General features: G+C 63.6%; 1 protein-coding gene across 9 annotated transcripts in view; it reads right to left on the bottom strand.

Annotated features, from left to right (window-relative positions):
* Positions 1 to 206: 206 nt before the first annotated feature.
* NPHP4 (nephrocystin 4) overlaps positions 207 to 27,677 on the bottom strand; it is a 116,214-nt gene continuing 88,743 nt past the window's right edge. For 7 of the 9 annotated variants that reach the window (XM_070079390.2, XM_089301557.1, XM_089301559.1 and 4 more), the window contains 14 exons: positions 25,678 to 25,838; positions 22,177 to 22,357; positions 17,122 to 17,244; positions 13,468 to 13,676; positions 12,567 to 12,793; positions 12,257 to 12,443; positions 11,589 to 11,672; positions 4,162 to 4,318; positions 3,352 to 3,437; positions 2,880 to 2,965; positions 2,036 to 2,207; positions 1,282 to 1,461; positions 872 to 1,015; positions 207 to 575 (listed from right to left, as the gene is read on the bottom strand). In XM_070079390.2, the coding sequence (XP_069935491.2) occupies positions 435 to 575; positions 872 to 1,015; positions 1,282 to 1,461; positions 2,036 to 2,207; positions 2,880 to 2,965; positions 3,352 to 3,437; positions 4,162 to 4,318; positions 11,589 to 11,672; positions 12,257 to 12,443; positions 12,567 to 12,793; positions 13,468 to 13,676; positions 17,122 to 17,244; positions 22,177 to 22,357; positions 25,678 to 25,838 (2,138 nt within the window). In that variant the 3' untranslated portion in view covers positions 207 to 434. Of the gene's footprint in view, positions 576 to 871; positions 1,016 to 1,281; positions 1,462 to 2,035; positions 2,208 to 2,879; positions 2,966 to 3,351; positions 3,438 to 4,161; positions 4,319 to 11,588; positions 11,673 to 12,256; positions 12,444 to 12,566; positions 12,794 to 13,467; positions 13,677 to 17,121; positions 17,245 to 22,176; positions 22,358 to 22,940; positions 23,080 to 23,458; positions 23,511 to 25,677; positions 25,839 to 27,677 lie in introns of those variants that run through there. The other 2 variants (XR_016211317.1, XM_089301561.1) reach the window with 2 other exon arrangements.

The following is a 27,677-nucleotide window of genomic DNA, read 5'->3' as shown; positions in this document are numbered from 1 at the left end:
CCCCGGCTGTGCTCCTCCGAGCCTCACCCTCAGAGCCCCGGCTCCACCCTGCCACGCCCAGGCCCACTCTGCACCCCGCAGGTGCCCCCGGCCCAGCCGCCCACGCCGCACGGGCAGAAGCGCAGACGACTGCGAGAAACCTCGTGTTCTGTGTTTCACTCAGGAACCTGAAACACAGGTAGGAAGTAGCACCAGCCTAAGACAGGGTGTAGCAAACAATATATTTATTGTGTGTGTACAAAATCTAGTGTGAAAAACATAATTTTCTCATTTAGGATGATTCATAAATGCACTTTGCTGAAAGCAAATCAGAGTTAGACGGAGTCAGCGACAACCACGCGGGCGTCCACGGGGCGCCGGGGCCTGGCCTTGCCCGGCTGAGTCCCCGGGGCCACAGGCGGGGGGCAGCAGGCGGCCACGCCCCGGCCACGCCCTCACTGGTAGGTGACCTTCACGCAGAAGGCCTCCTCGTTCTTGTCCTCGTGGTCGTTGACGTAGATCAGGATCTCCTCCTGCCCCGCACTCTGCCGAGGCGCGAACCGCAGGCCGATCGTGTAGGTCTCGCCCGCTCCAACCTGGGAAGCGGCAGGATCCCGGTGCCGCCTGAGCCGGCCCCGCCCTCCCGTCTCGCCACATCTGTGGGGGTCAGGGTCAGCCCCAGGGCGTCCAAGGCCTGCCCGAGACTCCAGCCGGGCGCGCTGCCCCGACAGGCAACTCCGGCTCCGACCGGAACTCTCCTGTGCGCCCCCTCCCACCCTCGAGAGAAGCCTGGCCCAGTCCCTGGCAGGTGGAGAGGCCCGTCTGCCCCAGGACCCCGGGACGGTGCTGGGGGGAGGCTGGAGGGGCACCCCACCCCGCCCCGCCCCCGCACCTGGAAGGAGTCCTCCTTGAACTGCAGCAGCTGCGGGTGGTCGCTGTGCAGGTGGTAGGTCCTCCGCGAGGGGTAGGGGTTGGTGTAGGTGATGCGCTTGTTGGCGCCCTGCCCCTCCCCCGCAGCCATCGTGATCTCAAAGGCCTGGAGGGGGAGACACACCCGTGACGAAGCCAAGGGCTCTCTGCCAAGTATCTGCTCAGCCTGTCCCACACCGTGCGGGGCCCCAGACGCAGGGAAGACGGCCGAGCTCGCCAGAGCGACACCCCCACCCCGCCCAGCACAGAACCCGGCCCACCCGACCCACCCGACCCACGCAGCCGAGGCACGGGACCCGGCGACAAGCCAGCGCTGAGAACCACGGGGCCCGGGCCACCGTCGCCCGGCCTGCACGCAGCCCAGGGACACACCTTGGAAATGAGCGGCTGGCGGCAGGAGAGGCACACGAGCCACGAGGCCACGAGCTGGTGGCAGTCCACATCGACCAGGTGGAGGTGGACGAAGCGGCTGCCGGCCCTCCGGGGCCTCACCCCCACGTGCAAGTCCTGCACCGCGTGCGGCGGCAGCACAAACACCCCTCTGGGCTCCGTCTTCCAGGGCAAGAGAGGCGAGTCAGGGCCCAGAGGCTGCCAGGTTCCCCAAGCTCGGGGCAGCCCGAGCGGGGGCACAGGCCCCTTGTCATCAGACACCCACCCGTCCCCTGTCCCAGGCCCAGCCCCCACTGCCAAACACGCCCCGCCAGGGCGGGCTTGGCCGAGAGGGTAAGACGCCCGCACCGCACCGCGCAGCGTGCACCCTGGGAGGCAGCGTCACGGCTCAAGCCGTCGCCTTCGTGGTGCCCGTGTGGGAGCCCTGGGAGAGCCCCGCCTTCTTCGCAGCATCTGGGGAGTGGACCCGACGGGAGCACACGCACTCTCTGCCTCTCAGTGAGACAAAACTGAAGATCAAACCCGGCACAGGCCAGCCGGCGCAGGTCTACCCTGCCCTCGGCACCCACACGCGTGGCTGTGCTGCGCGAATTCCGTCGTTAACGTTCACGACCACGCTAACCACCAGCCTCCGCCACGGGCCGCTCGGCCCAGCACTGTGACGGAGAGCCGCCCCGCCCGACCCTCTCCAGCCGCCCTCTGCCGCAGCAGCAGACGGACCCCCGAGAGGCCGCACCTTCAGCTCCTGGGGGTGCGACGTGAAGGCTCTCACTTTCCTAACCGTCTGTGTCCCCCGGAGGACGAGGGACAGGCGGGTCAGCTGGCCTGTGACACAGGAGACGTCCACGCGCTGCAGGGAGTGGAGGTGGACCTGCCAGGTATGCAGGGGCGTGGCCAGCCAGCGGTCCCTGCAGCGGGACAGGAGCGTGTGGGCGCCCTGACGGCAGCGCCGCCCAGAGGCAGCCGAGGGCACAAGGACCGGAGCCCACTGACCGCCCACCCGGCACTCGGGGTGGGGCCGTGGCCCGTGCACCACTTCTCTGCACCCAGGACCTGCCTGGTGGGGGACGCGGGGAGGTCGGGACAACACATGGAGGAGGGACAGTGGACGCTTTGGCCAGACTGTCCCCTGGACAGGCTGCAGCCCCCACGGCGTGCGGGAGAAGGAGGCTGGAGGCCACCCACAGGAGCCCACGCGGCTCGGCACCCGGACTGCAGGTGAGGCTCCCGGAGGCTGGGAGGAAGGAAGGGGCCAGGCCACCTACCTGGGCCAGGAAGCCCAGGACAACACGTGGCCTCTTCAGGGCTGAGGGTGAGGACGGCCACTCTCCATCTCCCCCCGAGGCTCAGCAAGAGAACCGTGCTGGCCAGCACCGGCCACTGTCTCTGGGCGCACACACGCACGTCCCCGTCTGCCGGGCCGTCTGTGCCTCCCCCGCTGGCCCCGGGACTCAGCGCCAAGCGGCAGACCCGCAGCTCCCGAGGCCAAGGCCCACTCCCGCTCCGAGGTGGACGAGGGGTAGCCCCTCGTGGCCGGGCACCGCCTCCCCCTGCGCCCAGGCCACAGGTTGCCGACTCACGCGTAAATGACCACAAAGAAGTCTTTGACCTCCGGGCTCGGCCCACTGGCCACCTTCAGAAACACGTCCCGCGGCTCCCCGGGGCCCTGGCAAGCAGACCGGGGCGTATCAGTGCCAGCGCCGCCCACCGCCCCGGCTCGAGCCCGGCCCGGCCCCGCCCCGGCTGACGCTGTCCGCTCTCGGAGCACACGACATCGTTAGCGTTGATCTTGTGTGGATTCCAGCAATTACACTCTGCAGATTGTACCAGGTTTCCTCACCAGCCATGACACAATGCTTGCGTTATCCTTCACACAATGGCAATTAATAAGCACTTAATTAGCATTCACTGTGCTTCACGCCCTTTTTAAATTTAAATTCTGATGATGACACAGCTGACCTGGTGTGAAACACACCCCTGAGGCTCCCCTTGGCCCAGAACCGGAAAGGAGGCGGCCAGGGGCCCTGGCGAGACGGGCCCCGACCCACGCACCACGTTCTGAGCCTCGCAGACGACGTTTGGGTCACTGCACCGGACGTGGACCGGCGGCTCCTCGGCTGGCATTCCCACGGGGGCACCTGCAGTGGAGACAACAAAGATGCCAGCTCAGCCCAGAGCAGCAGCTGCCGGCACGGCCACGCCCACCTCCGCTTCTTAGCCACCGCCTCAGGGAGTCATCCACAGGGTCCCGGGGAGCACGGGCGCTGCGCCTGCTCCCAAGGCCCCAGCGGGAAGGAAGCCAGGCTTTTCCAGGCACGACCGCTACGTGCGGCGAAGGCAGAGGGAGCCGAGAGCTGCAGAAGGCAGTAGCCAGCCACCAAAGGTGCCCCTGTCACCTCCAGGGAGTCTGGATGCGGCGCCTCCCCAGGGGCCATGTGCTGGGCCTGGTCCCCAGGGTGGCAGGATCCCAGGGAGGACCTGGATCCCCAGGAGGTAGGAGGGGTCGCTGGAGCTGCTCAGGTCCCCAGGGGCAGCCCACTAGGGGCGAGGGCAGCCCGCCCATCTGGCCTCTGTCTGGTGACAGGTCTCTCCCTGCCAACGGCCACGAGGACCTCACCAGAGCCACACGGATGCCGGCAGTGACCTCGACTCTCTGCAGCTGTGAGCCAAGCGGCCCTCCCTCTGTGTGAAGTTAGGCTGCCCGGTGTTTCATGGTGGCAGTGAGAACACACCGGCACAGCTGCCAACTCAACCCACGACGGCAGGCGGCAGGAGTGACCCCAGGCCGCAGGCAGACGAAGCAGTGAAGCCACTGCCACCGTGGGAGACGCCTCTGCCCTGGGGCGGGGGGCGGGGACCTGCCTGGGAGCCTGGGCCAGGGAGGCAGGCGGATGGCCTTCTTCAGGAAGGTGAGCTCCGGGTGGTAGAAGCGGAAGACCTGGTCCACCACGTGCGGCTGGGGCTCCACCGTCAGGCAGAGCACGGCGAGGGGCTTGCCGCCAGCCGCTCGGAACACGACCTGCAGGAAGGCAGCGGGCCGGCGTCAGGCCACGCCCACGGGCAGCCTCCGCCTCTCAGAGGGCACAGGGATCCCCTCAGCCCCTCCCCCATGAGGCGGAAGGACCGGCAGTGCCAGACACAGGGACAGGCCTGCAGCAGCCAGAACCACCCCAGGGCACCGCCCACCCGGCCCAGGACGGCGCAGCACGGGAGGGCGCGTGGCTACACGGCCACCCTGGGGCGCACGCTCTGCACACGCCACTGAGAAAGGCTGGCAGTCCCAGCGCACAAATGACCCGGCGTGACTCCACCTTCCCACATCCCCAGACGCGCGCCCACAGAAGGAGCCTGACATTCACCCCCGGGCGTCCTGAGGGCGGAGGGAGGGCAGCAGGGCTCCACGTGCCCAGATAAAGGGGCCGGAGACCCCCTCTCCTGGGGCTGCACAGAGCTGCCCAACCTGGCTGCCCGGATGTGTTCACCCGGACAACTGGAGTCACAGGTACCCTCATCTCAACACACACACACAGTTCACACACACACATCAGGCACACATGCACCATGTACACACACACACTGGGAACACACGCACACACCAGGCACACATGCACCATGTACACACACACACACACACACTGGGTACACACGCACACACCAGGCACACATGCACCATGTACACACACACTGGGTACACACGCACACACCAGGCACACATGCACCATGTACACACACACACACACACACTGAGTACACACACACACACCAGGCACACATGCACCATGTACACACACACTGAGTACACACACACACACCAGGCACATGTGCACCATGTACACACACACACACACACTGAGTACACACACACACACCAGGCACATGTGCACCATGTACACACACACACTGGGTACACATGCACACACCAGGCACACATGCACCATGTACACACACACACACACACACTGGGTACACATGCACACACCAGGCACACATGCACCATGTACACACACACACACACACACTGGGTACACACGCACACACCAGGCACACATGCACCATGTACACACACACACACACACACACTGGGTACACACGCACACACCAGGCACACATGCACCGTGTACACACACCATGTATACGTACACACCATGTACAGACACACCATGCACACATAGACCATGTACACATACACCTTGTATACACACACAGTACACAATCATGGACATGCACACCATATACACACACATCTATGCACATACACCATGTACGCACACACAAACCATGTACACACACATGTGCACACACGCACACTCACATGAACCACACAGAGGAAGAGAGACAGAGGCATGATCTTTCCGAACCTACAAGGACTTGATAAAGTCCACAGAAAATGGAATTAAAGTTTATTTTGGTGAAAAAGCTTTTGAAATCCATGCACCGTTTTTTCATAATCAGTGTTTTCCATGAAACTTTTTTTTTTTTTTTTTTGACAGGCAGAGTGGACAGTGAGAGAGAGAGAGACAGAGAGAAAGGTCTTCCTTTGCTGTTGGTTCACCCTCCAATGGCTGCCACGGCTGGCGTGCTGCGGCTGGCACACTGCACTGATCCGATGGCAGGAGCCAGGTGCTTCTCCTGGTCTCCCATGGGGTGCAGGGCCCAAGCACTTGGGCCATCCTCCACTGCACTCCCTGGCCATAGCAGAGAGCTGGCCTGGAAGAGGGGCAACCGGGACAGAATCCAGCGCCCCGACCGGGACTAGAACCTGGTGTGCCGGCGCCGCAAGGTGGAGGATTAGCCTAGTGAGCCGTGGCGCCGGCTTCCATGAAACTTTTGAAGACCCTGCATTTCTTGTGTTACAGGTTGACTTTAGATTTGTGGAAATATTTTCATTTTAGAAACAAAGTGAAGCTTAAAAAGAATCTCTATGTATTGGCAGTAGTCAGAAAAAGGCACCCCCAGTGCGTGATGTCACAACGGAGACGACCAGGACCGAGGACAGCCACACACGGCCGGAGCTGCGGCGCCCTGATCACGCCAGCACACGGACGCTGAGACACGCAGACCCACCGTGTGGCCAGCAGACCACACCCGGGGGGATTCGGCAGACAAGGAAATCACGGGACAGGAGCTGCGAATGACAAACAGGAAGCAAGACAGCAGGAACAACCCGGATGCCCAACTGAGCCTGGGGTTAACCCACGGTGTTGTCTCTACAGCTAGAAGCAGGAGTCTGTGCACATGCACACACACACACATGAACACACCACACATGGTGTACACATACACATGTACACACCACACACACTGTGCAACACACATGTACATGCCACACACATGCAACACACATGTGCATGCCACAATGCTGTTCAATACACACATGTGTGCATACCACACGTGTGTACACACCACACACTGTGCAACACACATGTTCATGCCACACACACTGTGCCACACATGCACACGCCATACACTGTGCAATACACCCGCATATACATACAACACATGTGCAACACACATGCGCATGCCACAATGCTGTTCAATGCACACATACATAGCACACATGTGCACTTGCACACGTACATGGCACACCTGCTATGCATGTGCACACATCTACATACCACACGCTGTGCACATGCAGACACACAGAAGACACAGAAAGAATGCTCACATGACTTCTGCTGGTATAAATTATGTCTGAGATGAAAACTGTGCTGGGTAGGATGAAAATAAAACAGCAAGAAAAAGGATTCGTGAACTTGAAGTCGTCACAATGTAAATGCTTCAAAATGAAACAGAGAAAACTGAAAAATTCTTGCCAAAGCAGCACCGAGAGGCGGAGTAATTTCACGCAGAGGATGAGCGTTAAGGTGGGCGCCGAAGTCCCCAGTACCGTTGTGCGCAGCCTGCGTCCCTCTAGATCCATGAACATTGCATGGCCAGGCGCCCCGTGACTCGGTGCACACACGCTTACTATAGTCTCATCTTCCTGCTGAGTGGGTCCTGAAGCACTGCGTGGTGCCCCTCTGTCTCTCTTCAGGGTTTCTGTGTTAAAGTCTCTTTCGTCTGGTGTCAGGATGGCTACCCCAGCTCTGTTTTGGTTTCTGCTGGCAGGGAACCCCTTGTTCCATCTCGCACGTTCAGCCTGCGTGCGTCCTTGCTGGTGAGATGTTTCTTGTAGGCAGCACACAGATGGTTTTGTTTTTCATCCACTCAGCCAGTCTGTGTCCTGCACCTGGGCGCTGAGGCCATCGACACTCAAGGTGGCTTGAGAAGTAGCGACGTTGCCCTGCCATTTTTCCATGAAGGTTCCGATTGTTTACTCTGGATTTCCTTTGTTCTTTTACTGGGAGCTCGCCTTCCTTCCCCTTCTTCCACAGCGACGGCCGTGTCTGTGTCTGTGTCTGTGTGCAGCTCATCCTTAAGCATCTTCTGCAGGGCTGGTCGGGTGGTGACAAGTTTTTCAGTTTCTGTTTGTCGTGGAAGGTCTGTATTCCACCTCTTCATAAATGAGAGCTTTGCAGGCATAATATCTGGGTGACAGCCTTTTTCCCTTGGGACGTGGGCTGTATCTCGCATTCTCTCCTGGCCTGCAGGGTTCTGGTGAGGCGTCTCTGTGAGTCTAATTGGATCCTCTGAACGTGATCTGACGTTGCTCTCGTGCACATTCTAGAATCTTCTCTGTATGTCTCACTGTGGAGAGTCTGACTACCATGTGCCGTGGTCGTGTCTGTTAGGAGTTCTGTGTGCTTCCTGCGCTTGGACGTCCCTTTCTCTCTTCAAATTAGGGAACTTTTCTGTTATCATTTTACTACAAAATCCTTCTAGTCCTTTCTCTTTCCACGCCTTCAGGAACTCCTAGAACCCGTGCGTGTGTGGGTCACTTGATGGTTTCCTGTAGATCCCCAACAGTGAGTTTTAGTTCTCTAATTTCCTCTCCTGTGTTTGGTCTGACTGTGTAACTCCCTGTGCTTTGTCTTCCAAGTCTGACATTCTTTCTTCTGTCTCACCGATTCTGTGGTTGAGGCTCTCCACCGCATGTCTGTTCTGTTGAATTCTTCATTTCATTTTGATTTCTCTTAAAGTCTCAATTTCGTGGGAGAAATTTTCTTTCATGTCAGGTACGGATTTCAGTAGTTCGTGCGTTTGCTTCTGATACTTCTGTGTAATCTTATGATCAACCTCTTGAATTCCATGTGACATTCCGTCCGTCTCACCACCTTCACGACCTAGACTGAGGTGTGGGCGTCATGCGTCTTCCTTGCCCTTTTTCTGGAACTAGTGCGTTTGTTACTCGGCATTCACGGGACACTCGCTGGTTTCTTCTCTGACTTCATCCCTGTACTACGCCCCACACCCCGGCTTCTAACTGCCCTCCTTCACAGCAGGACCCTCTGCTGTTGGCTACAAGAAAACAAGCGGGGCCTGGAGCACAGAAAGGAAGAAATCTAAGAATAAGGACAACGGAACAGGACACAGGAGCCAGCATGGGGGGCTGGCACTGGTCAGCTGGGGACAACGCGAGACCGCACGAGAAAGCTGCGACACCACTCACAGGACGACCAGCCGCGTCCCCTAACACACTGCAAAGGTCAGCCAAGGCCAGCAGGGGCACTCTGCAAGGTGACCAGCCCGCACGCCCCAAGCCACCACGGGGACAGGAGGGCTGCCAGGGCACACGGGGACCCACGAGCCACCGGCGAGCGCGAGGACGGCCGTGGCGACGCCATCACGGGCCATTCCTGACCCAGGCGCCTGCTGCACAGGACGGGCCGGCTCTGAGCATCACGGAGCAGCGGGGCCGAGTGTTGCTAACCTGCCCTCACACTGCTCCGAAAAGCAACGCACAAATCCAGAGGACAAGTCGGACGGGGGAGAACGGCGGGAAACCTGGGGCAGCGGGTCTCCAAGCTTGAAGTGACTTCAGAGCAACGTCCTGTTTTCAGAGTCACAGGAGTTCACTCGCGAAGGCTGGCCTGGCCACAGAGCAGGAGACGAGGGACCCCCGTGCTCTCAGGAGCCAGGGCACAGCTCGTCGTCCTGAAGCTTCATGAACAAAGCGGAGAGCCCCAGCGCGTACCGGCTCCCCAGGCAGGCGAGCTGAGGCGGACGGAGACCTCATCATGGCTGTGCCCAAGCTGCGCCGGCTCCTGGGCCCCGCAGGGAGTGTAACAGGCGTGGGCTGAGCCGCTGGAGGAGCAGGCGACAGCACCAAGCCCACCATGACGACCGGGCACTGTGGCCTCTGCGGGGCGGTGCTCAGCCCACGCCCAGCACCTCCTGACCCACGCCAGGAAGCAGGAAAAGGGCCAGCAGGCGCAGCCCGGACACCAGATGCCACGCCGAGGACTCGGGTGAACGCGGGGTAGTGGCGATGGCACGTGACCAGTCGGGGAAGTCCTTATCTGTGAGGGACGCTGAAAACTAATGAAATCCCGGGATTTTCAGGAAAACTCCAAGTCCACGTGAAGGGATCGCATTTCACCATCAACATTACCGCAACGTGAAAACCCCTGGAGTCTCATCCAAACTCCTCTCAGCTGACCAGCAGGTGCCTCCCGAAAACACAGCGGCCAGTCCTCCCGCGCGCTGTCCACTCGCACGGGCACCGCCAAACCCAGAGAAGTTTCCGCACTCTCCCTCTGCGGCCCCGGCCCAGGCCCCCTGTCAGGTCGGTCTCCGAGCGCGCCCACAGCACTTCAACACCAGCCTTGTCCTTCCTGTGCATCTGCCCGTGGCCCTGAGCCCTGTGCCCCCAACTGCCCTGGTGACGAGGACAGGGCCCCCAAGCCCGTACGGCCGGGTGACGAGCAGGAACGGCCCCCACGCAGGCGAAGCCGAGGCTCCCCTGGTGAGGGGCCAGCGGGCCCAGGCTGCAGCCACAGTGGGACGACAGGCGGAAGCCCACCCTGGGACTGGGGCTGCCCTGACCTCTGCTCGGTGGGGTGGGGACAAAGCTTTTGTTTTTTCTTTAAAACTGCTACAAAAGGCCATTTGTCCACAAAAGCTTTGAAAGTTCATAAAACGATGGTGGCTCAGCTCCTCCAAAAAATGTCCTAGCAGCAGGCTGCTAACGGGTGGGCGCCCGACAAGCACAGCTCATTTCAGGGAGGAGCCCACCTGGTTCTCACACTCACACACACACACACACAGAGCCAAAGACACACACACACACACACACACACACAGAGCCAAAGACGCACTGACACACACACAGATACACATGCGGAGCCACACACAGAGTCATAGACACACACACACACACACACACGCAGAGCCAAAGACACACTGACACACACACAGATACATGCAGACCCACACACAGAGCTATAGAAACACATATACACAGAGCCACAGAGGCTGACCCTCACACACACACACACACAGAGCCAAAGACGCACACACACACACAGAGCCAAAGACACACACACACACACACAGAGCCAAAGACACACTGACACACACACACACACACATACAGAGCCACAGACACGCTGACATACATACATGCACACACACAAAGAGCCAAAGACACACTGACACACATACAAAGATACACATGCAGAGCCATGGACACACACACACACACACACACACAGCCACAGAGGCTGACACACACACACAATGTACTCACACAAATGTACTCACATACATACACACAGAGCCATGGACGCACTGACAGACATACACGCAGGTGCACACACACAGAGCCACAGAGGCTGACACTCACACACACAATGTACTCACACAGATGTACTCACATACATACACACAGAGCCACGGACACACTGACAGACATACACGCAGAGTCATGGACACACTGACACCCAGAGTCACACACTGACACACACACAGATACACACGCATGCTCACATACATACACACACCCTTACTCACAGCTACACACAAACTCACACGTACATATAGATGCATACACGTGTGGCCACACACACACACACAGTCGAGGGGATGCTACGAGGAGGCCTGTGCCGTGGCCCTGTGCTGTGACAGCGTCACTCTGGGTGGCAGGCCCACAGCCCGAGCACAGGGCTGCAGAACGGCCGCCGCTGGGGCGCTGCTTCGACGCCTCCCCTGCCCAGGGACCGGTCAGTGCCTGTGAGGAATGAAAACCGCCCCCCCACCACTCACCGCCCAGACCGGGCCCCGGCCCCTGCCTCAGCAAGCTGATCCACTGCACTCTGTCCACGCGAGAGCCTGGCTCACACTGTGGGGCGTGGGAGACTGGGGGGGTCCCGTGGGCCGTGGGGGGCGGTGGCCACCCCCTGCCCCTTTACCTTGGCGTGCTTAGTGGGCATGGTGCTGGACTTCTGAGGGCATCCCGCGTCCACACCCTGCCGGGAGCTCAGCTCGTTGGAGGCCTGTGAGCAAGATCAGTGGGGGTCGGGGTGGAGTGGACGGTGGCCAGGTCTGGACACAGGACCCGCTTCACCCCACCCCCTCCCCAGGCCACAGCTGGGACGGACCAGCCTCACCCCCACTGTCACAGCTCACCTGGCCTGACACAGCTCTGCCTAAGGTCTCCCCAGGTCCTCCTGGCCTGTCCACCAGCCAGGGGGGAAACCTGGGCCCATCTCGGGGTCACCCCTGAGATCCCCGCCCTCCCCTCCCCGTGCACACTCGCACCACCCACCCTGGGTCTGCGTGTCATGCAGAGGAGCAAACGGGGGAGGGGGCCTGCGCCTGGCGCGGCAAACGCTGTGAACATCTGGGTCCCTCAGCGCCGCCACGGCTTCAGAGAGCCATGCCGACCCAGCCAGGAATGGCTGGAGGAGGAGGCCGGCCTCCCCGACGCCCACCGGCAGGACAAAGGACGGGCAGCCACGCAGGGCCCGTGAGTCAGCACAGAGGCGCAGGAGGCCCAGGGCTAACCGGCTGCCACCGGCAAGGGGCGTGCGGGGACACAGGAAGCGCTCGCGGGGCCCCGCCTGCCGCCCGCCAGCACCTGCACCGCGGCCGGGGGTCCCGCGCAGAAGCTCTGGTACTTGAAGGGCACGTGGGCAGTCTCGTGGGGGCGCAGGTAGAGCTGGGGGGCCAGGCTGCCGCGCAGGCGGAACATGTCCTCCTCCAGCGGCGTGTGCAGGCCCGCCGAGTCCTTGAAGAACCTCCACTCCCGACTGTCCAGGATGAGGCTGGGGGACGCAGAGCGCAGGCTTCGGCGCGCGCCGCCCAGCGAGGGTCCCACGGCGGCGGCACCCCCACCCGACACCAGGCAGCGGGAGAGGAACCAGGGCCGGCCCCCAGCAGCCTCCCACCTGAGCTCGGGGTTGTCGATCTCGATGGTCACCGTGTGCGCCGCGTTGTGGGGGTTCTTGAGCGCAAACTCGAAGAACTCGGCCGAGCCCAGGGCGGCGCAGAGCGTGTGCTGCGTGGTGATGGCCAGGCTCAGCACGCTGGCGATGCGCTGCGCCTTGGTGCGCTCGCGGTAGGCGTCGATGACCTGCAGGTCCCGCAGGTGCTGCGCATGGAGGCCCTGCCGAGCCTGCGAGACACAGCGTGGCCCCAGCCCGGCCTCGTCAGCCTCAGGGGCCTCAGCCCGGAAAGCCCCTCTCTGGAACGTCGCCCCTGCCGCGCCCCGCTGGACTGTGCCGCGCTCCAGGGCGTGGGCTCCCTCGCCGGCTGCTGCCCTCCCTGTGGCCCTGGCAGCAGTGGGGCCTGCCCTGCTCCACAGCACGCCCGGCCCTGGACAGCACTGGCTTCAGGTAGGAGTCAAGGCTGACGCTGCTCACCGGCCGGACTCTGCAAGCTGAGTCCACGGGAAGGGACCCAGGGCCCTGCCTGCCATGGCGCCAGCTCAGTGTCCCCACGGCCGGCCGTCCTGAGGCCAGGCCCCTCCCTCCCAGACGCCCCTGGAGGCGGTGGCTGGCAGGTGTTCTACAGCTCAGAGACAGGTGTGCTCCTGTGCCTCTGTCCCAGAGCGAGGCCCTGGGGGCTGCTCGGCACACTCCAAGGCCTAGAGCAGCTGCCCCATGCCAGAAGGGGCCAGGCTGCAGCCCGAGACAGACCAGGGGCTCCCCCAGACCCATACAGGGGTGAGGCCCCAGAATCCACGGGAGCACCCCCAGTCATCGTGACTTGCAAACGCCCTGGAAGCTGACGTCCCGCCATGTGTTACCCTGCAAGGGGGCGCAGGGCAGCCCCGGCACTCCCACTCACCAGCACGCTGGGCCGGAGGCCGCCGAGCTCCCCGCCGCCCTCCCGCAGGCGCACCGACCGCATCCTGTCCAGCTTGCGCCGGCGCGCGGCCTCCGTCTCATGCCCGCTGCTCTGGGGCCCCTGGCCGGCCCGCGCGTGCGTCAGCAGCACAGCAGCCAGCTCGCTGTCCACGTCGGCCAGCTTCCGCGCCTGGACCACGTTCTTCACAGCTGGAAGGGCGGGCAGCGGGCGTCAGCAGACTGGTGGTGGCCCCTAGAGCCACCGAGCCCAGAGGCAGAGCTGGAGATACTGCGACCGGGCCCGCAGCAGCCCTCCTCCCCCGTCTGCAAGGGAAGACCCGAGCTATCCGGAGCCCTTCAGTGGTTTTCTACTGGGGTGTCAGGGCCACACGCGGCCAGCCAGGCCCCTCCCAGGTGCCTGCCCCGCGCAGCCCCTCCAGTGGGAACCCCTGCGTGCCAGGGCCCATGCTCAGATCAGGACCGGGGCTCTGGGCAGGGGTGGACAAGCTGAGGCCCAGCTCCCAGGCTCATGCTCTCAACTTTGCACCCCGCTCCCGTGGGCAGCCTGTCTCCTCGGCGGTGCTCAACCCCAACCCTGGCACTAATGCCACGTAGAAGAGAAACGTGGGCCCAGTGGGCCAGGTGCCAGCAGGGACGCCCAGGAATGAAGGCCAGCCAGTCCTCACCGGTGCACACCACTGCGTCCCCTTCCTCTCCACCACGGCTGGGATTAAAGCGTCAGTGGAGCTGTGCTTGGTGACAGTCACATCAGAGCAGAGCTTCCTGCACAGCCACCCAGACCACCACAGTGGGGGACGGGACCCTAACCCGGGACACAGTCACAGGTGGGAAACAGGGGCCCTAACCCGGGACACGGTCACAGGTGGGGAACAGGGGCCCCAACCCGGGACACGGTCACAGGTGGGGGACGGGGTGCCCTAACACGGGACACAGTCACAGGTGGGGGATGGGGCCCTAACCCAGGACACGGTCACAGGTGGGGGACGGGGCCCTAACCCGGGACACGGTCACAGGTGGGGGATGGGGACAGGGGCCCTAACCCGGGACACAGTCACAGGTGGGGGACGGGGCCCTAACCCAGGACACAGTCACAGGTGGGGGACGGGGCCCTAACCCAGGACACAGTCACAGGTGGGGGAAGGGGCCCTAACCCAGGACACAGTCACAGGTGGGGGACAGGGGTGCCCTAACCCGGGACACGGTCACAGGTGGGGGACGGGGCATCCTAACACGGGACACGGTCACAGGTGGGGGACAGGGACAGGGGTGCCCTAACCCAGGACACAGTCACAGGTGGGGGACAGGGGCGCCCTGCCCTGGGACACAGTCATCGGTGGGGGACGGGGACAGGGGTGCCCTAACCCGGGACACGGTCACAGGTGGGGGACAGGGGCGCCCTAACCCGGGACACGGTCACAGGTGGGGGACAGGGGCGCCCTAACCCGGGACACGGTCACAGGTGGGGGACAGGGGCGCCCTAACCTGGGACACAGTCACAGGTGGGGAACAGGGCCCCTAACCCGGGACACGGTCACAGGTGGGGGACGGGGCCCTAACACGGGACACAGTCACAGGTGGGGGATGGGGTGTCCTAACCCAAGACACAGTCACAGGTGGGGGACGGGGTGCCCTAACCCAGGACACAGTCACAGGTGGGAGGCAGGGGTGCCCTGCCCCGGGACACAGTCACCGGTGGGAGACAGGGGCGCCCTGCCCTGGGACACAGTCACCGGTGGGGGACGGGGGCGCCCTAACCCGGGACACAGTCACAGGTGGGGGACGGGGCCCTAACCCAGGACACAGTCACCGGTGGGGGACGGGGGCCCTAACCCGGGACACGGTCACACCAGCTGAGAGGCTGTGCATCATCCTCACTGCAGACCCCAGCCCTGGGCCTGGGCTGAGACACAGCTTCCCCCAAACACCCCTTCCTCCGCTCGGGAAAAGCGGGCCTGGAGCACCTGCTCCAGGGGCGCTCCGTCCTCTCAACACATCCCTCTGGGTGCCAGCTTCCTGGGCGGCAGGTGGGCCCCTGCCCTGCTGGCCCCACTCTGGGGTTTCCCGGCGGCCTCAGCCCCTGTTCCCAGAGAGCGGACATCTCGGCCTCTCCGCTGCTCGCAGGGACCACAGCGGCCAGCGGGGGCTACAGAAGCACCGGCCCCACGCAGAGAATCCAGACTCCCTGTGACCACATCCCGGCCACGTCAGACCTCCGCCTGCCTGGATTACAAACCACAGGCCTCTCCTAGCGTCTGCTGCGTACACAGGCCCCTCCTCCCAGAACACAGTTTTCCCTGGAATGTCAGGCAACTGGTGGGATCCTGGAGCCCTGCCAGATGGAAACCAAAGCCCCTCGGGCTCTCCCAACCTCAGCTCCGGGGCGGCCTGCAGGACACCAGCAAGGCCAGCGTCACAGGAGCCTCGAGCCCGACAGCTCGTGCCGACCGGCACGAGGAGGTGCCCACTTGCACCGGGAGATTTCCCGAGCGCTCAGCGGCAGACAGCTCGCCCGCCAAGGGGCACGTGGAGAGCCCGGAGGCAGAGCGGCTTTATCACGGCTCTGCTGGAACAAGTCTGAGCGCAGCCCCAGGGCCCTGAGCACCTCCCGCGGGCCCACCTCCTACAGGCCCCACCACCTCCCCACAGCGGCCCCTGGAGACCACGCCAGAACACAGGGCAACACAGCGCCCTCTGGGGACCACGCCTGTAACATCGGGCACAACAGCACCTCCCTGGAGACCACGCCAGAACACACGGGCAACACAGCACCACATGTGATCCAGACGCCTGTAACACACGGGCACCACAGTGACCCCTGGAGACCACGCCAGAACACATGGGCACCAAAGTGCCCCCCAGGGGCCACGCCTGTAACACACGGGCAACACAGCACCACGTGTGATCCGGACGCCTGTAACACATGGGCGCCACGGCACCACGTGTGATCCGGACGCCTGTAACACACGGGCGCCACGGCACCACGTGTGATCCGGATGCCTGTAACACACGGGCGCCACGGCACCACGTGTGATCCGGACGCCTGTAACACACGGGCGCCACGGCACCACGTGTGATCGAGACGCCTGTAACACACGGGCGCCACAGCACTACGTGTGATCGAGATGACAGGTACGCAGGTCTGTGGGGTGTGAAGCCTTAAGGGGCTGAAACACTCTCCCCAAAGCAGGCCTTTCTCAAGCTCCGCCCCCAGTCCCTCCCACGACACGGGGAGTTTCTGACTTGGCTCTGAAAGTCAGTCTGTCCGTCCTGACCCTTCCTCACCTCTTCCCCTGCCGCAGGAGCCAAGCAGACACAAGGGCCCGCGGGACAACCTCCACGGAGAGCCCGGCCAGGGAGGCGCCACGCGTGAGGAGCACGGTGGACTGACGGGCTCCCAGGTGCACAGGACGACAGGCAGGGCACCAGGCTGGACACGAGCAGAACACGCACACACACGTGTGCCCCCGCACACATGTGCACACACTCATGCACACACATGTGCACGCACTCACGCACACACATGTGCACGCACTCATGCACACTCATGCACACACACGCAGACATGCGCACACAAGCCCCACCCTCTATGCACAATCCACGACCCTCCCGCACGGGGCCCCCACAGTCAACTCACACTTTGGGCCTGCTCTGGCGAGGAGGCTGCCCCCAGGGAAGCGACTGGCTCCATCGTTGGAGATGACCCGAGACCTGGACGGCGGCAACGCACCGGAACTCCTCCCTCCCTCACACGCGTGACCTAAGTGAAGAACGGCAGAGCGGAGCGTCACGGCCAGACCACGTCACACACGGCAGACGCCCCTCGGCCCGCGCTGTGCACGCCCACAGCTGGTGCCTCCACCTGGACGCAACTCGCGGTGCGAGCACGGGCAGGGGCTTGTTCTCCCCAACCCCTGCTGGCCAGGGCGCCCCTCCCCGCCACCATCCAGCTCAGCAGCCGCCGTGTTCCTGGGATGGGTCCAGGCACGTGTGAGTCGCCGTGTTAGTATGAGGGGTCCGAGCACATGTGAGCTACAGTGAGGCAGCAAAGCCCTGGGTTCCTCCCTCTCTGTTCACAAGGAGCCACGGCTTTCGACAGCAGCTCGGTGCATGGCACAGTCCCACGCCCACAGCTCGGTGCACGGCACAGTCCCACGCCCACAGCTGGGTGTGCAGCACAGTCCCACGCCCACAGCTGGGTGCACGGCATAGTCCCATGCCCACTGCTGGGTGCACGGCACAGTCCCACGCCCACAGCTGGGTGCATGGCACAGTCCCACGCCCACAGCTCAGTGCACTGCACAGTCCCACACCCACAGCTCGCTGTGCGACACAGTCCCACGCCCACAGCTGGGTGTGCAGCACAGTCCCACGCCCACAGCTGGGTGCACGGCATAGTCCCATGCCCACTGCTGGGTGCACGGCACAGTCCCACGCCCACAGCTGGGTGCACGGCATAGTCCCATGCCCACTGCTGGGTGCACGGCACAGTCCCACGCCCACAGCTGGGTGCATGGCACAGTCCCACGCCCACAGCTCAGTGCACTGCACAGTCCCACACCCACAGCTCGCTGTGCGACACAGTCCCACGCCCACAGCTGGGTGCACGGCACAGTCCCACGCCCACAGCTCGCTGTGCGACACAGTCCCACGCCCACAGCTGGGTGCGCGGCACAGTCCCACGCCCACAGCTGGGTGCGCGGCACAGTCCCACGCCCACAGCTGGGTGCACGGCACAGTCCCATGCCCACGTGCCAGCCTGGCCTGGGTTCTGGTGACGGAACTGGGCTTAGTCTCTCCAGCTGCCTGGCAGACACGTCTCTTCCAGAGTGGCTCTGACTGAGGGTGGAAAGAGGGTGCTGTCCTTCCACGGGGTGGGTGGGTCTCCAAGCAGCTCTAACTGGGCGCCCCCTCCAGGTCCAAGGACCGGCAGCCGGGACACTGAACTGCGGCTGGTGGCCCCAAAGGCATCCTTGCAATGCCAACCACCCCCTCAAGAGTGGCGGGCGAAGGTCCCAGCGGGAGGCGGAGAAAGGCCAGTCTGCACTTACGGACGGATGGAGCAGCCTGGCAGGACGAAGGCCGGCCACACGGCCGTGAACGAGCTCCCTCCCTCAGGGAGCCCGCAGCCTAGGACTCCCGGCCCTGCAGGCGTGTGCTGGAACCCGCAGTCTGTGGCTGGCCTCCCTGCTCCTGCCTTCGTCACGTGTTCTTCAGAGCTGAGCTCAGAGCGACTCGGGAGCCACAGAGTCTCGGGGCGCCCCCCAGACTGCCGCACCGTCCAGGTGCCAGTCCCCTGCGGCAGCGAGCGAAGCTCACGGCCGGGCACACACGCTGAGAAACCTGCTCTCAATGAGGCCAGCACCACGCAGGCCAGGTGGCAGGCTGCCTTCCCCGCCCTGGCAGCTGACGGGCCTCACCCCTGACCCGGATGTGAGCTGTGTGACACGCAGCAGGGCAGCAGCTGTGGCCTCCCTGTCTGCCCGGAGATCCCTGCTCTGTCCAGAGACGCGGACGGCACTGGACGCCACCCTCAGGCCCGCAGCCCCCGTGGACCTGCGGGGCCTACCCCGTCCTCCGGGAGAACGGGCACCTGGCATGCGGCTGCCCTGCCTCCGCTCTGCCGCTCCCTCCTGTCTTGGCCCCGCCCCAAGCCCCCGCCCCCGTCTGTTCTGCACAGGGCTCTCCCACGTGCCCTTCACACGGGACCTTCAGACAAGGCTGCTAAGACTCTCATCGTATTCCACTGATGCTGGACATCACAGGGTCGCCACCTTCATCCCTAAGGTGGGAACCGTGGTGTCCACGCCCCTTCCTGTGGGCCGCCTGTCCTTCAAGTCCAAGAACAGAACCCGAGGCAAGACGGGCCCTCAGATGTGTTTGCCACTCCCTTCGTAACCTTCCCACCCCGTGCCAGGCAGGAGGGCAGCACAGTGCCCTAAGGAGCCCCCAGACCCCTGACGGAGATGGGCAGGAGGGCAGCACAGGTGGCGATGCGGGGGCTGGGGCAGGCGGGATAACAGCCTCCCAGCGCCGCCCCTCCCGGCCCAGCATCGGGGTCACATCCCGCCTGGGCCCCCAAGCCCTCAGGTTCCCACCCACAGGCTCCGAGTCGGCCCGGGCGCCTTGCTGTCTGCATCGTGTCTTCCCACGTGAATTCACAGCGAGCGGTGGCAGCAAGGGGCAGCTCCCAGGCGGGGACCCAGGTCTTGCAAACGCCGTGTCCCGCCCCAGGACCCACATCAAGGAGAAACAAGCCTCCCGCCACCTGGCAGGCGGGCACCGAGCGGCTCCGCACACCTGGGGGAACCCAGAATCTCTGTCACCACCAGTGGTCCCACAGGAGGCCGTGGGTCCACCCCTCTGACTGGAATGAGCAGCTGGTATCTGCAGCCTCGGAGAAGCCCACAGGGACCGGGATGTTGCAAAGAGGGCAGGTCCAGGCCCGGGGAGCTCACAGGGCCCCTGGACAACAAGGCCGCAGCGGGATCAAGTGGTCACCTCGTGGGCAGGACCCACTCCCTCATAAATTCTCTGCACACAGAGCACGGACTTGTTAGTCGTGGGAAAGGAGACTGTGTGGGCTGGGCTCCCATTGGCAGCCGACTCGGGCAGGGACAGCCGGCAGACGCCGGTCTCACCAGGGCGCAGCTTGCTGTCTGCAGTCAGTGCAGGTCTCCTCCCCTTCCGCGAAACAGAGGCTCCGCGGGGACCAACACGTCTGCCGCAGGGACAGAAGTCTCCCCATCACGGGAGGCGCCTGACGGCCCCTCCTGCCGAGTGCCCGCCCTCACCGTGCCCACCGCCAAAGCGCAGCAGCGCCAGCTCCTGGAGCTCCCCAAGGGCACGGCCTGCTGACCCTTCCTGCGTGGGCCCTGGGGTCGGCAGGCCCAGAGACGTCCCTGCGGGAGCCAACCCGCAAAACACTGCACGGCCACCAGCCCGGTCAGGCTTCTGCCCTCAGCACACGCTTCTCAGCTTGATCTCAACCAGAACGCGCGCTGCACACACAGCCACCCGCGCCGGGGCCCGGCTGCAGCGGAGGCGGGGACACTGCCCTGCGTCTCACCCCGAAGGCTCCCACAGCCCAAGTAGATCCTGCTGGCACACGCCTGCAGCTCCGCGCACAACAGCCAGTGTTACAAAGAATAAAAAACCATAACGCTCTTTGTTCCAAAAAAAAGTGAAATTTCCAGAGGAAGCCCAGGCGTGGCGGCAGTGACACACGTGCTGGGCGCGGCTGTGTCCTCGGTTAACGCCCCCCCCCCCCGTGCCCTGCACACCAGAGCTGGTGTCAGACGCGCTTTCCCGCGAGCGCACGGCTCTCCTGCAGCCAAAGTATGAAGATGGCAACTGGAGACAACACAGGAGGGAGCCCACCTCCTTCCGAGGATTAAGAAGCTGAAGCCTGGAGCCACCGCGCATGTGGGGCTGGCGAGTCCAACGTGGAAGCCTCCACGCTGGCTGGAGGCACAGCGCCCGCCACCCCCAGGCACGTGGCTTCTGAAAAGCGTCCGCGGCTCACTGGGGCCATTCGCTCCTCCGGAATCTCAGGAGTTTGCTGTCTCCCTGTTGTCTACTCTCCAGGCTGCCTCGGGTTCTACAGTGAACAAGCAGGCAGAAGCCTCCAAGCAGACTTAATGAGCTGTGCGCCTCCCCCTGCCGGCCTCCGTGCTGCCAGCACGGGGCGGATGTGGCCCACGGGGCTCCAGGGTTAAAAACCAGGAAAGGAAAAGTCCCCCAACAAAATGATGGCCAGGGCGGCCCTGTCCCCACAGACGCGGCCGGGGCAGCCACGTCCCCACACACACGGCCGGGGCAGCCACGTCCCCACACACACGGCCGGGGCAGCCACATCCCCACAGACACAGCCAGGGCAGCCCCACCCTCACAGACACGGCCATGGAAATCTTGTGTTTTCCCTGTGCCTTTAATTTTGCCCAAAAAGGGCTCAAGCTGTCCCAAGAACCCACAAGACAGATTCGTGGGGTTGACAGGGATCCTGCAGTGGGCACGGGCAGCACTGGCCTCACACCCCAATCCCCGTGCCCGCCCTCACACCCCAATCCCCGTGCCCGCCAGCCCCGTCCCACCAGAGTCCTCAAAGCCTTTGGGACGTCCAGGCAGGGTCATCCCGAGCCATGGCAGCTGCCCTCGCTGGCCTGGCACACAGGGGGACAGACAGCGACTCCCCGCGTCTCTGATGAGCAGCTCCTGGGACAGCATCGGGTGCGAGCTCACGGAAATACATTCCCTACTCCTGGGCCGGACGGAAGTTTGGGGACATCCCTGCCACTGTCCTCTGGGATGGGGCGGTTCTGTGAGCCGTGCTCCAAACAGAACCTCTCCCGGGGGGGCTGCTTCGCGGGAGGATTGTCACAGAGAGCCCCCAGGCTGCACCCAGACACAACAGGCAGGCAAGCCTGGGACAAAGCCTGGGACGACTGGTAACCCCAAGCCCTGCTGGCACAAGACCACCAAGCGGAGACAGCGCAGACTCGGTGCCCGAGGACAGACGCCCCCTGGCTGACACTGGCTCCCGGGGGCCAAGATGCTGAGGGTCTCGCTGACTCCCGAGAAGGTGACGCCCACGGTGGCGCTGCCCTAGGGAGCCCACACTCCAGCTTGGGGAAGAGTGGTCACTGGAGGAACCGTGCAAAGCCAGGCAAAGCTGGGGGTGGGGGACTCTTACCCACATTGGCCAAGGTCAGGTGCAGCCGGCCCTTCACCACCGTGTGCACGCCGATGGGCCTGACGTAGCCAAACCCGGCCACGTCTCCGCTCACCACCATGGCGTCCTGTTCGTACTCGGTTGCCACAACTTCAAGCTCGTGGGAGACCTGCACGGCCGGCCGCCCTTGGCGGAGGAGGTGCTGTAGAGGAGAAACGTGCGCTGAGAGCCGGGTCAGACCAGGGAGCGCTGCCCTGACCACACCCCTCCCAGCAAGGCCACCAGGAGGCGGGGGTGGGTGTGGGCAGCCCAGGCCCCAGAGAACCCTGACCCTGGAACACGAGGGAGGGGAGTCGGAGTGGAGGCCGGCTTCCCGAAAGCAGGAGTCGACGACGTCACAGACTTTGCAACCCAGGGAGTAAACCCCAAGTCTCGGCTCCGGGACCCACGGCGGCCGGGCAGCGGCCCTCGAGCAGGACGGGCAGGAGGGCAGGGCCAGCAGAGCCCATCTCCGTGCCTGAGAGCCCTCCAGGACACTGGCCCCTCCAGAGCACACACAAGCCTCTGGACACAGAGGCCGGGCAGGAAGCCTGGTGCACGGCAGAGCCCGGGGGCCAGGTGGCAGTGGGCCTCAGCGTGGCTCAGCGATGGGCCTGTGGGGTCACAAGGGCAGGGTCGCAGGGTGTGAGGGACCAGCTGGAGCACAGGCTGAGGCCAGTCACAACTGCTGAGTGCGGGAAAAGCCAAGAGTGCTAACCATCATGTCTCCGGCTTCACAGTTTTACCTGTCAGTCCTCTGTCTGAACCCAGCGTTCATGAGGCACGCCTTGGGCTGACAATGCAATTGTGGGCTGGGATCCAGGCCAGCAAGGACGGTGTTTACTGTGTGGCGTGGACGAGCGGCCTGCCCTCTCTGAATGAGAGCTGGGAAGTGTGGGACCAGACGAAGGCCCCAGCTTCAGTGAGGCACACCCACCCCCAGCACCCAAGGCCAGACCCAGCCCCTCCCCGGTGGGCCCAGGGCTCCCAGCGGCTCGGCCCCTGCCCGCTGAGCAATGCCCGGCCACACATGGCTGCCATTTAGGAGACCGTGGCCCCTGGACCACGTGGTGGCTCCTCTGGAGAGCAGCCAATGAATAAAGCAAACAGCACCCAGCCTCCCACCAACAGGGAATACAAATGAAAACAAGGCGTCTCTCTAAAAACATCCTTGCAGCTGTGATGGGCAGAAGCTCGTATCCCACAAATCACGGCGGCACGTGGAGACCAGGTGCCCTCCCGTCCTCGGAAATGCAGGCCTCACCTGGCCGGGCCCCCCTGAAGCCAGCGCAGCCACACCAAGTCTTCTCTGGACGCTGTCATTTGAGGGAACACGAGGGTCAAGAATGCACACTGAGTCAGAACTGGGCTAAAACACTGGCTCCGGGGCCGGCACTGTGGTGTAGCAGGTAAAGCCGCCACCTGCAGTGCCAGCATCCCAAACGGACACAGGTTCGAGTCCCGGCTGCTCCACTTCCAATCCAGCTCTCTGCTATGGCCTGAGAAAGCAGTAGAAGATGGCCCGAGTCCTTGGGCCCCTGCACCCATGTGGGAGACCCAGAAGAGGCTCCTGGGTCCCGATTCCGATAGGCGCAGTTCCGGCCATTGCAGCCATTTGGAGAGTGGACCAGTGGATGGAAGACCTCTCTCTCTCTCTCTGCCTCTGCCTCTCTACAACTCTGCCTTTCAAATAAACAAATAAATCTTCAAACACACACACACACACACACACACACACACACTGGCTCTGGTCATTGTCAGTGTGACCTCGGCCCTGGCGTTAGGTGGCTGGAAGCACCGAGCCAGGTCTCCTGACAGCAGGGAGGAGGCTGCAGACTGTGGCCTCCAGATTCAACCAGCAGGAGGAGGCCACGTGCGCCACCTACAAGGGGGAGGCCACGAGCGCCACCTGCAGGAAGGAGACCGTGAGTGCCCACCTACAGGGGGGAGGCCGCGGGCACCCACCTACAGGGAGGAGGCCGCCCACCTTCAGGGGGGAGGCTGCGGGCGCCCACCTACAGGGAGGAGGCCATGAGTGCAGACCTACAGGGAGGAGGCCGTGGGCGCCCACCTACAGGGAGGAGGCCATGAGTGCAGACCTACAGGGAGGAGGCCATGAGTGCCCACCTGCAGGGAGGAGGCCGGAGCGCCCACCTGCAGGGAGGGGCAAGGCTGCAAAGACAAAGCCGCACAGGCACCTGGCTCCTGTGCCTTGGCACCTGCGGTCCCTGGGGAGTGCCTTTCAATTTTCCACCCTTTCTACCTAAGTTTCAAAGAAAGACTTTTTCATTGTTAGAAAGTAAAGTTCGATGTATCCAAGTCTGTGTTGCTGACCTCACAGCATCTGGTTAAGGGGCTCTCAGCGATGGGAGACACAGGACAGCCCCCCTCAGCCCAGGAGCGATGGTGGAAACAGGCACAGGGCCTGGCGGGCAAGGGTGGGGGCCGCTGAGGCTCAAATGCGCTCGGCGAGCCCCTCCCCCGCCCTGGCACTCCTCCCTCCTCCCTCCCTCCCTCCCTCACCACGCGGGCGCCCGCTGGGGCTCAGGACTGTGCTGCAGATTCTGCAGTGACACATCCGGCCCCTCCCCAGGGACATCACAGGCGGGGATGGAGGCACATGAGCAGCGGCCACCACGGGGCCACATGGCCATGCCCTGGCCCCCGTGGAACCAGAGGACCCGGCTGAGGAATCGGGAGCCTGCCCCTGCATGTGTACCAGCCCCTCTCCCACCCTCAGGAGCACCCGGGAAGTCCGAGGGAGCGGGGTGGGGCACAGGCACACTCTCGGCGTGGGGGGCAGGTCAGTGCTCTCCCCCTGCACACCAGAGCACACAGCAGGGGAGGGGCAGAGGAGCCAGCGAGCCGCTCCCGGAGGGCCGTGGCTGCAGCTGGAGTCCAGGGAAGCGGCTCCGCGGGAGCAGGGAAAAGTGGAGAATTTAAGATTCGGGAGCTGTGACGGCAGTGCCCCTCCTCTGCACTGCCTCCCAGCGGCTGGCGGGAAGATTCTCGGGACACAGCTCTCTGTCGCCCCTCTGGGGTCCCCATCATGTGGCAGGGATGGCCTGGGGCGCAAGCCCAGGGAACGGGGAGTGAGTAGCGGGGCCTGGGTTTAGCGACCAGGCGTGCTCAGAGAGCTGGGCTGAGCCCAGTCAGAACCGGAAAAGCCCGATCCACCGACTCCACTGCACAGCCCAGCCTCTGTTTGGCCCTGAGGGGCGAGACAGGCCTGGCACCTGCCCCAGGGATCTCCCGCCAGCACCCTGGAGCGGCCGCGGCAGCATCCCCACGGGGTCCGTTTGCAGGAGACCCTGACAACCAGTGTGAGCTGGGCAAACACTGGGCAGACAGCTCGCGCAGCAGAATCTGGACTGATGAGAAGCAGAGACCGTGGCTCCGGCTCTAGATAGCGAGGCAGAAGCCGAACCCCAGTCCAGGGCAGCTGGGGGGCCACGGCCCCTGTGTCCCGCAGGGAGCCCCTACCTTCATCGGGACACCCACGGACCCGAGCAGGAGCAAGGAGTCCCCGTCCCAGACGTCCAGCTGCAGGACCTGCGCGGCCAGGTAGTGGACGAACCAGCGCTGCTCCCCGGGCTTCAGGAACTCGGGGCCCACCGTGTACTTCAGCTGGAAGCCGGGCACCCCTGCGAGAAGAGAGTCCTGGAGTAATTGGAGTCATTTGTCATCTTTAGACTTTGTAGAGATTTCTGCTCTGGTCATGATTACTAATTTCTGCTTCCGTCACGGCCACTGTTAATAAACACATTAATCAAAAACATCCAAATTAACAAAACGAAGAGTCGTGTCTACAGGACCACATCTCTCCCCACGTGTATAATGAGCTCCTCCCAGAACGAGATTTATGGCTCTCACCAAGTCCTTGTAAAACCGTCCATGACGGATGGCAACAAGGCCTGCCTGAGGAGCCTCTCCGGGGACTTTAATATTCTGGACACAGAATTTAGGGGGAAACGTAGTCTACTGCTGCTGTCAACAGCGGGACGCCCCCCTCCTTGCCTCCCTCTCTCTCTCTCTCACTCGCTCGCTCTCTCGCTCTCTCTCTCTCTCTCTCTCACACACACACACACACACACACACACACACAGGAAGCACTCAACCTGACAAGGGGCTGAGACCGCACCAGACCCCCCGACCTGCCCTGGCGTGGGGCGGTGTCAGCCCGGGGGTGTGGCCAGTTCTCTCCCCGGAGCCCACTCCGGAGGGGAGCTGGGCCCCAGCCCGGCTTCCTCTTCTCACGAGGCGTCACCATTCGTCCTAAATCGGAAAAATGCCACTAAACGGTCGTCAGAGCTGCAGGGAATGGAAGGTGGGGAAGCTCAAACATTTTCCCTCGTCCGTCAGTAACAGCAGTGGTCAGGCAGCCCTGAACTCCGGGCCGGGGCAGCTGTGCACACGGCCCCACGCTGGGCTGGGCTCTAGGCAGGCTTCAGCCACAGGTCCACTCCTCCCCCTCCAGCCAGCCCAGTCCCCTGGCTGGCCCAGACCCACATCCCGCCTGCTGTCCTCAGGACCAAGGCCAGGGCCAGGGCTCTCAGTGGAGCAGTGAGCACCCTGGGCCTGAGACGCTGGGCTCCTGGGGTGGGGGTGCAGGGCCCCGGCGGGGGCTCCAGGGGAATGAACAGAGCTTCAAACAGCGTGCACAAGTGTAGAGGCAAGTGAGGAACAGGGACAAAGAGCACGGCGGAGCTGGCGACGCGCGGCCGTGATGGCGGGCCCATCCCCAGCACAGCAACGGGGGGGCCACAGCACACCGACACGCGGCCGTGATGGCGGGCCCATCCCCAGCACAGCAACGGGGGGGCCACAGCACACCGACACGCGGCCGTGATGGCGGGCCCATCCCCAGCACAGCAACGGGGGGGCCACAGCTCACCGACACGTGGCCGTGATGGCGGGCACATCCCCAGCACAGCAACGGGGGCCACAGCACACCGACACGCGGCCATGATGGTGGGCCCATCCCCAGCACAGCAATGGGGGGGCCACAGCACACCGACACACGGCCGTGATGGCGGGCGCATCCCCAGCACAGCATCAGCGGGGGCCACAGCTCACCGACACGCGGCCGGGATGGCGGGCCCATCCCCAGCACAGCATCAGCGGAGGCCACAGCTCACCGACACGCGGCCATGATGGCGGGCGCATCCCAGCACAGCAACGGGGGCCACAGCTCACCGACACGCGGCCGGGATGGCGGGCCCATCCCCAGCACAGCATCAGCGGGGGCCACAGCACACCGACACGCGGCCATGATGGCGGGCCCATCCCCAGCACAGCATCAGCGGGGGCCACAGCACGCCACCCACAGCTCCCGCCATGGCCAGCTCCGAGGACGTGGAGTGGCGTGGCCGTGCCAGCACAGTGGCCGTCCCTCCGGTTGCTCTCTGCACCCCCGCCTCACCACTCCTCTGCTACAGACCACTCAGTGTGGCCACCCTCAGCCCCTCCCAGCCCTCCCAGCC

Source organism: Oryctolagus cuniculus, chromosome 7 (genome assembly GCF_051225735.1).
Source record: "Oryctolagus cuniculus isolate XC-2025 breed Fujian yellow rabbit chromosome 7, ASM5122573v1, whole genome shotgun sequence".
Taxonomy (NCBI): domain Eukaryota; kingdom Metazoa; phylum Chordata; class Mammalia; order Lagomorpha; family Leporidae; genus Oryctolagus; species Oryctolagus cuniculus.
Note: the sequence above shows the minus strand (reverse complement) of the source record. Positions and strands in the feature narration are given on the sequence as shown.